The 13684-nt window shown below is 41.2% G+C and overlaps 1 protein-coding gene across 5 annotated transcripts in view; it reads right to left on the bottom strand.

Moving 5' to 3' along the window:
- Positions 1 to 6231: 6231 nt before the first annotated feature.
- LOC309501914 (zinc finger protein 521) overlaps positions 6232 to 13684 on the bottom strand; it is a 93410-nt gene continuing 85957 nt past the window's right edge. For all 5 annotated transcript variants that reach the window (XM_082174180.1, XM_082174179.1, XM_082174181.1 and 2 more), the window contains one exon: positions 6232 to 7300. In XM_082174180.1, coding sequence (XP_082030306.1) covers positions 7271 to 7300 — 30 coding nt within the window. In that variant the 3' untranslated portion in view covers positions 6232 to 7270. The remainder of the gene's footprint in view (positions 7301 to 13684) is intronic.

Raw genomic sequence — 13684 nt, 5'->3', positions numbered from 1 at the left:
TGAAGAGAACATGGCAGAAACAGCAGAGTGCCCAGACAGAATCAGAGGGACGATGACCCATGACAGAGCCTTAGGAGTTGCGAACCAGGGTGGAGCCAGGGGGACTAAAGACAGAGGCAGAGTCAGGGAGACTGGGGACCAAGGCAGAGCCAGGGGGCTGGAGAATCAGGGTGACGCTGTTGGGCCAGAGGGCCGAGGCGGAGCCAGGGGATCTAAGGACCAAGACAGAGCTGAGGGCTGGGAAGACCGAGGTAGAGCCAGGGGGAGTGAGAACAACGATGGAGCTGAAGGGATGGTGGTGCTGAAGGAGTGGAGGGACCAGGTCAACCGTAGGCCACAAAGTCCGCAGCGAAAACAGGGGGATGGGAACCCAAAGTGGAGACAGTAGGACTAGGGACCACAGTGGAGCCAGAGGGATGGAAGGCCATAGTGGAGCCGATGAGTCGAAGGGTGGGCTTGAAGAGACGATGGAGCTAGGATTCTGGGCAGAACCAGTGGAGATGAAGGAGCTAAGAGGATGGGCGGAACCAGTGGAGAACATGGAGCTAGGAGGGTAGGTGGAGCCAGCAGAGATGATGGCGTTCATAGGCTGGGTGGGACCAGCGGAGTAGGAAGGAGGCTGGGCACAAGGGTGGGAGGCAACCCGTGGCACCCGATGCAACTGTGCGGGACAAGATTTGATAGCCCAGTGCGGGTGCGGACGGTAAGGTACTCGTGTGTTTTTGCGAACTGCGGGAGAATAAAACAATTTGCAGAACTCCCCAAAAAATTCAATATCTAAAAACAAAAATCTAAAAACAAATGAATTGTTATTCATCTATTGCACACACACACACAAAAAAAAAAAGATTTACAGGTTCAAGAATAAGCAGAGTTTCTATTTATAACATGTGTTTTCAGTGTTATGCAATGTAGCCAATCACAGACATGAAAAATCTGCGCACTCATTAGAGTATTAGTAGATTGTTAGGTTTGGGTTTGAATAAGTTGACATGTAGTTGCAAAGATACTTATAGTCAGTAGAATGTCTTTTGGAGGATTTTTTCTTCTGAGGATTTTTTCTAATGATTTGAGATTTAAGTTTGCTCCTATCTAGTAACAGAAGGGTTTGCATATGAAGAACCAAATTGTACAATCAAATTGTAGGGAAATTATTTAATGTTTCATGTCATTTTTGCCATGCTCCTATTCTATAAAAACTGTTGTATTCCTTTTGCTGGTGGGATTCTCTGTAAAAGCTGTCTGAGATCCTCCGGCCGTGATTAAATTCGAAGGCATTGTCTGAAGTCTGTCGGTTATTATTGCTGCGCAGCAAGTTAGTTAGTGGAGCAAGTTGGGGTTAGGAAACTCGAAGCCAGTTGTCGACTTTAGACGCAGTGCTAGAGTATAAAGATTAAAGGGACGAGACATCGTCGAACAAGTGTCGACTGTAGACGCTTGGGTGTCGATTGTAGATGCCCTATATATATTTATTAAGTGTCGACTGTCGACGCTTGGGTGTTGACTGGAGACGCCCCAAGCAAATGTATTATTAAGTGTCGACTGTAGACGCTTGGGTGTTGATTTGAGACACCCCAGGTAATTAGGTTCCAGGTACTTAAGAAAAATCTACCACAAGGACCATCACAATAAAGAGTTAACAGATATTAAGCAGACAGTCTACTAATACTCTAATGAGAGTTAACTTACTTATAGTCAACAGAATGTTAAAAAGGGACCATAAGAATAAAGGTTTTGTAAAGGCTCCTGGAGGTGTAAGTACTGAGCAAATGGTGAAAATTGGTCATTCCAACAAACAAAAAGTCTGAAACCATTAATGTTCATTGTTGTTATACTGAAGTACAGTACTGTACTGTCCATCCAGAAGAAAGAAATTTCCAAATTACTTTTGACATGCTGATCCAGGCCTGAAGCAAGTAGTTCCAGTAATTCCAGCCATGGAATACTAGTTGGCTTGATAGGTGTAAATCTAGCCTTTGACATTACCAGCCTACAATTAATACAGTTTTAAAAAATGGCACCATAGGCCAACTCTGAAGCATCATTAAAGTGGTTAGAGTGGACAGCAAAATTAAATCAGCCAGCCATCTTTTCAACTGAACTGTTATGTGCTCATGTATCATGCCAGCAATGAGCAGTTGTCCAGGGAGGAACCTTGAGGGAGCTTCGCTGATTACGTGGAGTGGGTGCTGGTATCCTGTGGATCATCTCTGACCGTCGGACCAGCTGATGATGACACCAGCCCCACTCCCAACCTAGAGCCCAGCCAAAGACCATCCCACCTCGACCGGTCGCCTTGGCTCCTACACCTGCGCTCCTTCCTCCCTCGACTCCAGCAAGAACCATCGGGCATTTGGCCTCACCGGGCTCCCTCGGGCCGTCCGCTGCTTGCTGACTCTCCACCCCTACGGCTACAGCTAGCTCTGCCTCGCCCTCTGTTGCTCCAACTCCAGCTGCCCTCTGGATCCCTGCTTCCTCTCTGGGTGTCGTTGCTGCAGCTCCATCATGGCTGCCAAGGTCTTCGGTGTCTCTACGCTACATTGGCTCTTCAGTTGCGTGGTGGGCTCCACCTCCTACGTCGCCATTTCCACCGGAAAGGGACATAATGTCACAGTTTCACTCAGTTTGGACTTTGTTTCCATTTCTCACCATTTCCCTTGCCTTGATTTTTGTTGTTCAGTTCAGGTAAGTGTGTCTAATCATCCTTGTTTGGGTTCCCTTGCTTCTGTTCATTGTTGTCGGGTCTCATCATTGTTTGGATGTGTTACGCCACTCTCTTTATGTGGATTTACCTGTGGATTTATTATTGGCTATTTACCTTCATCTTCATGTGTGTTCTAGCAATACAATCTGCAATCGCAAACCCCAGGGGATTTTAAACTGAACTGGTTGTGCTCAGCACTCGGCTCTTTGTTGCAGGTCTGTTAATCATCTTGGCTTTGAATGTAAAGCAATCATTTTCCACATCCCACAGGACTCCAAGGTTTCATACGTATGGCAAATCTTTTTGATCTAGTTTGACCTCATGCAATGAATTGGCAAAGTATTCAACAGGCATTGACTTTAATTCTTTAGAATTTTTAGCTACTTTGTCAGATTCAAGCCCCCCTGATGAGCAACTTCTGAGTTCAGAAGCAAGTGTAATTGCTGCTTCTTTAATTGGTACAGACTTCAGACAGTCTTCCACGCCAAAGTTTGGCTTTACCGTCTCCACAGATTCCTCAGAGAAATTTCAATAATTGTCTTTGGAAATTTAGTGCTGTGAACTTTGCTTTGCAATGAGTCTCCAAACTTCTCCAAAGAGATGGACTGTTATGTGGTAGTGACTGTTATATGGTGGTTTGCCATGGTCATTATTGGCATTTAGGGTGATGGGTTCTTCTCTGAACTTGAGAAGAACTGGCAGTAGTTTGTTAGTGAGGTGTGGGCCTTGATGAATACAAAATTTAGCGAAATAACCTTGTACCAAGCAGCACAGTCAAAAACAATCAAAATTTTGTCTGGCTCATATGAATGCAGCAATGTGTGATGAGGCAGGCTCGATACATATCCATCATCTCTATTGACATCAAGAACTTTCTCTGCATAATGCCTTTGCAGGGAGTCACCGATACCTTCAGGTACCACTGCTGCAGTATCTGGTCCTTCTGAAGCTGCTTTCCTAGTAAATCCAGAGGATATTTGCCCATTAAATAATTGCTTAGTAATAGAGGTGGGTGTTCCTAAGGGATAGGCATTGTGTAGTAGCCATACATTTTAACTACTTGTTTATTCCAGAGATCCATGACTTGCTTATCAAATATCAACATTGCATCATTATTGATGTGAACTGGATCATTAAGTTTCCAAAATCTACAGCTTGCTGTAGACAGTTGTCAGTTTGTATGAAATTGGCTAAGATAGTTGTGGAACTGTCAGCTACTGGTCTGTGTAGGGTCCACCCCAGTCCAGTTAAGATGATTGTGTCGCATTGTGACTCTTTGCTACTGCTATGACACCTCCACAGATGAGGCATACACTTTTGTAAATGCAGACTGCATGGCTTTATTTTATACAGTTGTGGCAATGGGTCAGAATGAAACACCTGGTACCGGTTGCATAAACTGCCAAGACTAGTCTTACAAGTTTTTTACTTCTTTGAGATCTGCTCATAACTTTTTGAGTCATAAAAACGTAAAACGTACATTGGTCTAATTTGATAAAACATAAAAACGTACATTGGTCTAATTTGATTCCGAAAAGTAAGACTAATTACCCCTAACTAACTGTTGGTTAGTAACTGTAGCTAGTTGGTAATACCAGTTCAAGAATTTAGAGGCGTGTCCCAATACTTTTGTCCATATAGTATACCTGTGTTGGTCTCTAAAACTGGACTTCCTTAAGCTTGATAATGAAAACAGACAAATAATGTGGAATCCAAGTTAGATTTGACACAATATGTGATATTTCCTCACACAAATAAGCTACTTATCTCTCTGCATGAGAAAATGTTGGTTGTCCATCAATTCTGTTATATTCCCTCTGCACTAAAACAAATAAAATATATTGTAATGTGGTTTATGGTTTTAAATGGTTATTTCCAAAATGGATACAAAAAAATAAAAACACAAGGGCACATCTCATTAATCTATTCTATTTCATTAACATATTAAATTAAATATTATTAATTTAGCTGCTAGAATGCTGCCTAGCAAGATATACTTTTTTATTGTTTTTGTTGTTTATTTACATTTATTTGAACATTTCTGTTTATTGTGCATGCATTAAATATTTGTCTCATTTCAAACTGTATGTGTAATGATATTCGATGCGATTGTCTTTAGTTGAGGCTCAGCAGGGTTTTCTGTTGCAGCAAGAATGTCATTCCAGAGCTTTCTTTGATTTAAGTTTGGGCTCGAGTAGCTCTGTAGTGAACTTTTACATAAATGTCCACTCACAGACATAATTTCTTTCAATTTGAGACCTACATTGGACGATCTCTGCACCATGGTGCTGCGAAGGCAGTGACTTGTGTTAATCTTGGAGGTGCCTGCTGCTTTACAAATTCTCTGCACCGCTGTTGCAGGGTAATTCACACCTACAGGCTCTCTAGTGTCCCTGCAACAGTCAAAACGAGAAAAAAAATCACTAAGATTAAACACAGCCAATATAATCATGTAAATTATATTTAGCTAACATGATGTATGTGTCACTGCGTGATCTACGTACCAAACACATTTAGAGAGGTTTTGCCTTTTGGGGTGAAGGTAAAAAGCAGGGGGGGTTGATGGCAGAAGAGACAAGTACTTCTCTAGAGAAGCAACAGGACAAAGCTGGTTCCCGGTTTGTTGGAACATGAAGGCACGTCTGCTCTTCTTATTTCTCTCATGTGGGTCCTTGTGTTTTTTTGTTTCTTCATTAAAGCTCATTCACAGACAGCAATAAAGTGTCGGCCCAGATCCGACCCACATCGGGTACATGTGGATTCCACACGGCCTAGATGTGGCACTATATTGCTGTCTGGGTTGTGACATACTTGAGACAATTTTCGTTGGTTAAAATGCAGAATGAGTCTGGCACAAGTTATCGGTTCCCCCTCTTCATCTACGTCTGAAATGTAACCGCACGTCAAACCAAATTTTGTTTACAAGGTTTGTTGAGATTAAGCGCATCAGACAGTTTAATGGTGCTGAAATCTTTAGCAGAAATCAGTGTGTGATGCTCCATTTTATCACGGCCCTCTCTTCTCATTGTCTTTACGACTCCAGCAAAAACATTATTTGATGAGGTGAATTCGTCTCTCATTAAACACCAGGACAAACTCAAAGGTGGATGATTCAGATATCTGTTCAGACCCCACACGTAACGCTACGTTACTGCTGAAGTGCGTCGAGCTCCGTCTTGGTGATTTGTTCAAAATCTATGCTGCAACCCTTTTTTTTATCACACCAGTCACCGTGGGGTTACTGCACGGTATTTTTTTCATTACGTGTTGTCTCGAATCCACTCATCTTCTGTCATGCCACCTAGTAAACTGGCTTTTTAATGCATTTTATAAAACGGTTAATCACAGAAATTCAGGCATTATTTTTCCCAACCCTAGTGTCCCTAATGTTGGCAACAGGGTTGTATTTATATCACAGGGTTATATTTCTTTCATTCCATATGATGATGTTTGGAAAAACAATATATACAAACAAGCACATAGAACACAATAATAAAACATCTTTGGAAAAGCACAGTACATCCATATCTTCATACAATTTTAATGTTTTCATCACATGAGAACACAAAAAGGTCCAACAAAATCGGACCCCAGTTAATATTTTTTTATACCTTTTTTTAATTGACATGTCATGACACATAATAAAATGTCCAGCTGCCACTTATCAAGTGTGTAGTCAGCTCAAAACAAGAACATCCATTAAAGTATGGAGGGTTGCAAAAGTGCATGTCAATTTCATTTGATGTAAAACTGGTATATACTGTACATATTAGACACAGCATTGATACAGTAAGAGCAGGGCAATACACATCAGTCAGCCGTTGACATGCTCCTGACAGCATTTGTGTAGCCTATCCCAATGAGACAAACAGAGACAACAGAGAATAAGTTCCTTTCTTATAGAAAGAAAAATAGATACAGATCCAGATACATCCAGACTTTAGCAAGCAGTAAACATTAATAACATAAATATACAAGTCATAAGTCAACATGGATGGACAGCAGTTTCTCTAACTCTGAGTGATGTCCTCGGGATCAAGAGAAGATCATTAGGAATGGAATACTGCTGCTTATGTCTTGTTCTGATTTTGCATATATTTAACATATTATTCTTTATATTTTATGTCATTTAAAAATTTGACATTTGAGCATGGTGTTCTGGTCACATGAGGCGTGTGGCATCAGACATAGGCAGGCTGGGCTAGTGATGAAGGCTCGGTTTTTTCCTGATATCATTTTGGTTTGTGAGCCCAAGTTTGTCCTCATATTAGCGGAATCTGGTTGACGATTTGTTTCTTTTGTAGTGTTCAAACACATTTTTTTTTTTTTTTTTTACAATAAAAATCAAGACTCTTTACAAGAAAAGGAAAGGCAAAACATGAAGGTTTACTTACAAATAGGTTGGTTGGATATTAAACACTGAAAATCAAACATCTACCCTCCTACCCTCAGTCTTCATTTTCTTTATAATTGTTTTGTTTGACTGGCAAGTGCAACGCAAATAGAAATATCCATATATTTATTGGTCACGGTGGGGTCTTGATTCTCCATCAGGCATTTCTGTTGTTAGCTGCTGTGCAGACTCAGACTGTGGTTCTGAAAAAGAAAACATAATGAGTTAATAAACATTGTAACCGATTCTCAATTCATCCTGAAGCATCCTGCACAGATGAGAATGTTTCCACACTGGGTTTGTATGAACATATATTTCAACACATTGATTCTGCACAATTATGTTTTGATTTTGAGAAAAATACAAGATTGCTTTAGATTGCTCTTGTTTGACAAAATCAAAATATCTCCAAAAGGGATTCTGAAATTGACAGAAGAAAAAAGAAATACAACTGTTTTATTGCTTTTGTTTTTACATTTGTTCGAACATTATTCAAATGTGACAAATCTACAGTGGTTTAATCAAAGTGCCTGACCTTGACAAGAGTATATTTCTCTGACCTCTAGCAGCAGAACAGAGACAATGAGTCGGAAACACCTGAAGGCAATATCCTTCATCAAGGAAGGGAGCTTATGGAACAGCAAAAGCCTCAGGAGATTAGCAGGACATCACTGGAATTCATTTTCTGACTCTCACAGAGCAGCATGATACGGACACTCTTCTCTCCCTCCTAGTGTTACAGACAACTATGATGGGAAATACTGACCCAGACAGCAACATTGTGTCGGCCCAGATCCGGGCCTCATCTGGTATATGTGGATTCCGCGCATACCAAATGTGGGTCGGATCTGGGCCGACACTTTGTTGCTGTCTGGGTGACCCAGGTGGGACTTTCGCTGGTTGGTGCGATCCAGCGTTTTTGAGTGATTCCATCAATATTTTGACAGCCTACTTGGCACAATGCTGGTTGTTTTTCCGGTCAACCCAACAGGTCCAGGTCGGCAAGACGGTGGTCATTAACAAACTCCTTCACATTGCTGCCCTGGGCGAAGCAGAAAGCAATAGGGATGAAAAATTCCTTCAGCTCTGGCTGGCTGTTTGAAGTAGTGGAGCTGGCGGAGACAATGCACACTAGAGATGCTGTGAAGAGGATCCAAATCTTCCCAAATAAGACAATGTCTGAATCCGAAATCGCCGCGAAATAGGGCGTTATTTGAGGGGACAGCCATTTGTAGTGTTGTCCAAAACCATGGTGGACGTTATTGAGTAAACTCCAAACTTCAATCCCACATTGCACCGCAATAACGAGTGTACAACCGATGTACGCTCAACAGCTGTCCGAATTCTCTCACTCGTTTTCATTCACCTCTTCAAGTGAACTTTATTAGCAGACTAATGTAGGAAATAGTGAATGAGGGTTTAGGGCAGGGGTCGGCAAGTAACTTTGGCCGCGGGCCAATATTTTTTTTAGCCAGTAGATGGCGGGCCAGCTACACGGAGTAGGCCTATGGATACAAATTAAATACTCTTATATAGGCCTATAATTGTGGAATATGATGTGTCCGTCACCGTCCGTGGATCATTCATTCAATCTTTATTTTATTTTTTTTATTTTATTAAAACCAAAAATAAAAAGATGAAAAACGACTTGTTTTTCCATTATTTATTTCCTGAACTGAAATGAAAAAGAAAAAAAAAACGAATAAGGACGGGTTTTCTGATTTTCTGATTGTGCTCAGATCAAAAATAGAAAAAATTTATTAGACAAATTTTTATTTTTATTTTTAATTTATGCATATATCAAGGAAATCATTTTAAACAGATCAAGTACTATTGTGGTAACAGATTACAGCCATTTTAATAAAGGTGTGAATAGCAATCATGCCTCATTCCGTACAGTCCGACTTTTGAACTTTATTCCTTTTTTTTTATTATTATTTATTCGGGGACACACACATACACACCTAAGGTTTAAGGAGGTCTGCGCGGGACTGTTTTTTTTTCCGTCCCGCTCCCACAAGGTTCTATTCAGCAACCGCTTAAAATATACTCGGTGTTACCCCCGCTTTATTTCCCGACCTGACGGGTCCACAAAATTTAGATCTCGTTTCCATAATCTCACATTCAAATGTCTCTAACGGAAAGAAGGAGATTAAGTAGCCTATAATAATTATAAATGCTTTACAAAAATTGTGTTCGTGTCAATATAAATAGTAGGCTATTTTAACATTGTACTGTCAGCAGAGAAAAAAAATGCCACAGAAAAAAAAGAAAGAAATATAAATAACATAAATTAAATAGGACAAAGCCTATCACTCAAATTTCTAAGCAACATAAACGAAAATCATATTGCCCTACTGACGAAATGAAGTAGGCTATTTTCTGCCGAACTATTTCAAACATCCTTGCAAAAAAATAATGTTGTTGACTGACAATGGTTTCAGTACCAAACAGCTCCTCAGAACTAGGTGTACAGGTGGTCAGAATTAAGTGCGGATACGCTGTCAAAAGATGTCGGGAGTGGGCTATTGTCAGTCAGACCGCCCGCTCCGTCCAAAGTACACCAGAGTTCTGACCGCTACCGTCTTTTGACGCGCGAACGGACACAAAGTGGTCAAGCGTATAACTAGACGCGGCAGGCGCAAATTTGACGCGCTATTCGCGTCCGGTGTGAACGCCAGTTATACTTTAAAATGTAATCCCGCGCCGCATGATTCCCTATGGGCGTTTCACACAGTATGCGGCGGTGAAATCGCCGCGCGACTACGGCTTTTCTCAAGTAGTGGAAGAGTTTTGTGCAGCATTTAGGACTACCAAAATAATCCGGCGGGCCAGAAAATATTGCTGGCGGGCCAGTTTTGGCCCGCGGGCCGCCAGTTGCCGTTCCCTGGTTTAGGGGGCGATTACGGATTCAGCCAATGTCAGAGAGGCGACAGCCCATCAGAGCATCCAACAATAGCGGGAATCCCCCCAGACAGCAATATAGTGTCGGCCCAGATCCAGCCACATCTGGGCTATGTGGAATCCACGTGTACCACCAGATGTGGGCCGAATCTGGGCCGACACTATTTTGCTGTCTGGGCACAAGGACGCTCTCTGCTGCTCGACTTCCCCAATACCCATGCCTGGACCCCGTCAAATCCCCAAACGCTCTGTCACTGGAAAACCAACTAAATTGACAGAGCATCATGAGCACAGAGCACCAGTCCAGACTCATTCCCTTCCTGAATGCCAAGAAGTGCCCTAATTTTCCATTGCATCCACTGCTTACCCCACCAGATACACCCTGAGGCGGTTCCTCTCTACAAACCCAATTTACAAAACATCACCAGAGAGGTGTTTCTTTTCTTTGCCAGAGAAGGGACTCCAATTAGAAAGTAAAAAGGAATCTAAGCCATCTGGTCAGCAAATTCAGAAAAGTGTTCTTTGATCCCCAGTCAAACTCTGTATGTATGCTGATTGGGGTGGTTATAAGACAGCGGCCCAGTTGGCTTTTCGGACAGACAACTGAGGAGGTGAGCAGAATAATGCAACTAGAGGCCATCGAAGAGTCCCGGAGGCCTTTGTTCAGCTTCATCATCATGTTCTCAAAATTCAACACCTCCACCTGGGTCTGTAATGACTAACTAGAAGAGCTCTCGAACATTGACGTGCTGTGAGAAGCCAGCCCTTGAGAACAAACCAGGATCCGAATGCCAGGGCGATTCAGTGGTTTTTAACCCCAAGACTACCATTATACAGTGAAACACCAAGCTAACAGTAATGCAGATGGTATCTCTTAGATGTTCCACAATGGGTCAGATTTGGTTAGTAAAAATCACTCCCTCTACCCATCCATTTATCCTTTCATCTTCTGGCACTCTTTCCTGCAGCAGCGACCAATGGTGCAGATTTAGATTTAGGCAAAAAAGGTGACTAGGGGTGGAGCGGATCGCAGTTGATCCGTGATCCGTACAGACCAAGCCCCACGGTTCGGCACGCATGTGATTTGTGGAGTAACTGCTCAATTTAGCCATCATAGAGTGAAAGTTTATAATTTGGACGCGTGTTGTCTTGCCAATATAATTTTAGTGTTATTTTACATTTAGGCTTAATTATTAATTTCTGTACCTGAATACTACTGTTAGACTTTGTAACTTTGTTATTTAGTATTCATCTCTGCTTGTAATTTGTGTATTTGTTCTTATTTTATTACTGACTGTTCACTTGTTTTAAATAATGTGTGAACTTTATCAGTTAGGCTAGTAGTTTTTGATGTAGTAGCTATCGAAAAACTTCAAATGAGCTTTAAGTAATAAATGAAAAGCAAAGTTACCCCCCCCCTCCCCCACCCCATATATATATATATATATATGTATATATATATGTATATATATATATTTTTTTTTTTTCTGATCCGATCCGTGGCTCAAAAAACTCTAATGATCCAAACCGTGAATTTTATGATCCGTTCCACCACTAAAAGCAACTTACAGAACCTTCAGGGCATACAAATTCAATTTGTTACGTGCATTTTGTTATTTTAGCAATTTTCTGGTCAACTATGATGACAGCAGGGACATTCAGGTCTGGCAAACTTGATGACACACTGGGAAAGGCTGAAGATGTCAACTTTGATATATTCTGTGTGAGGACAGGAAAGGAGCTCTCAGGAGTAGATGAAAACCTCTCTGGGAGGTGATTAGGCTTGGAGTTGGTGAGCAGAATTTGTTCGGTGTGCAAAATGCTGCCATATCTTCCTGTCTTGAACATCCTGCTCATTGAAGTCTACTGTGTCATTGGCTTGGGCTACAAGTTTCTTTCTGTAGCTTGTGAACGCTTCACCACACTGTGAAAAACACACTTAGGTTCTCTCTTATACCTCAGACAGCAACATAGTGTCGGCCCAGATCCGGCCCACATCTGGTTCACGTGGATTTACACTATGTTGCGACACATGTCTGCGCTTGGTAGTTGATGCCCTCACAGTGCCCCTTTTATTGGGCCACAATTTGAAAATGCTTGTTAAGATGGGCTTTACTAAGTCCCACTGCAAGAGATATTACAGTTTGAGCAAGATTCATTCTCCTCAATAATGCCATCATTACAATGATTCTTATAAACAGCTTGAAATGAAACATTTTCACAACAGCGTGCATCTTGACAATGCTGAAGCAAAGTATCTATTAACTCGCATTAGTAAAATTGCTAGTAAAAAGTTCACAGGAAGTTTACAGGAAGCAGAAGTGTGTCAGAGATCAAAAGTGTTTGTTTGGATTGAGCGTCTCCCAGTGGTGATGAGCAGAGAATGAGCTTGCTGATGGGCTGCAGCGAGGGTTTGTCACCGTCTCAAGACGATGTGTTTGCATACACACATCAGACCCAGCCAGAGGCGGGAACAAACACACCGCATACTCTCACAGGACGCCGGAGTTCGTTGCTGTCTGTGTCTGATCTACCTGCATCCATGTGTGTCACTCATGGGTAACATTGGAGCTTTCATTACACTTTTGTGTACAAATAATTTAGAAACATCCGAGCAATCTTAAAACTCTAAAGCTTTTTTTTCTTCTTGTTGTGCTTCACTGTGAACTGTAAGATAGAATTTCAGAGTTGATGTCAACAGTCTGTGTGATAGGAAACTATGGTTAAAAACTGGGTTAGTTGTTTAGTCCACTGTGCATGTTGATGATACAAAACATATTCAGGGAAACAGGTTTTTCATGTTGTTGCTGTCATGAATTAGTCGGAGGATTGGCTCCATTAATTGGTTTGGGAATTAAGTAAACAATTGCTCCTTAGTATTTCAGTGCAAATACCTGCATATTATTCATTAACCACTTGCTATCCAGTTTAACCAGTCACTGATTGGACTAAAATACATTGTCATATTAACATCTTCTCAGTGCAAACATAATGCCTTTCTATGTAAACTAATAGATCAATCAATCAATCAATCAATCAATCAATCAATCAATCAATCAATCAATCAATCAATGCCTTCGCAATTAATGTTGTTATATTACCTCTCCTGCATAGGGGCTGATAAACAGAATAAAATAAAATCATTTCTTTGGATGTACCTCCAGAAAGCAGACCATAATTTAACATATTTAACATTTCCTTTTCAATCATGGCAGCTGTAACTCATACAATTCTGATGAAATTGTGGAGAAGACACTATGTGCAAGTAAAGGGTCTGATCATGAGACATACCTAATTTTATAAGCAAATATTTCCATATCAGCAGACTCCATAACCTTAACTCTACTGACCAGCAAAACCATTCAAATTGCAATAGTTGACCTTGAAACATGCAACTATGGAATCGAAAGAGGCTCAGGACTTTAGGCAAAACTGTTGGAAAATTATAAGCACATGCATTAAAGGGTTCGTTCACCCAAAACTGACAATTCTGTCAGTGATTACTCACCCTCAAGACTTTCGTTCATCTTCGGAACACAAATTAAGATATTTTTGATGAAATCTGAGAGCTGGATCACTGCTCCATAGGTGGTATGCTATGGGATCGAAACTTGCCGGCCCAGAAAAGTTATTAAAGACATTGTTAAAATAGTCCAAGTGACAACAAGTTTATCAAGCAACGA

This window comes from Leuciscus leuciscus, assembly GCF_965113295.1.
Source record: "Leuciscus leuciscus genome assembly, chromosome: 6".
Taxonomy (NCBI): Eukaryota; Metazoa; Chordata; class Actinopteri; order Cypriniformes; family Leuciscidae; genus Leuciscus; species Leuciscus leuciscus.
Note: the sequence above shows the minus strand (reverse complement) of the source record. Positions and strands in the feature narration are given on the sequence as shown.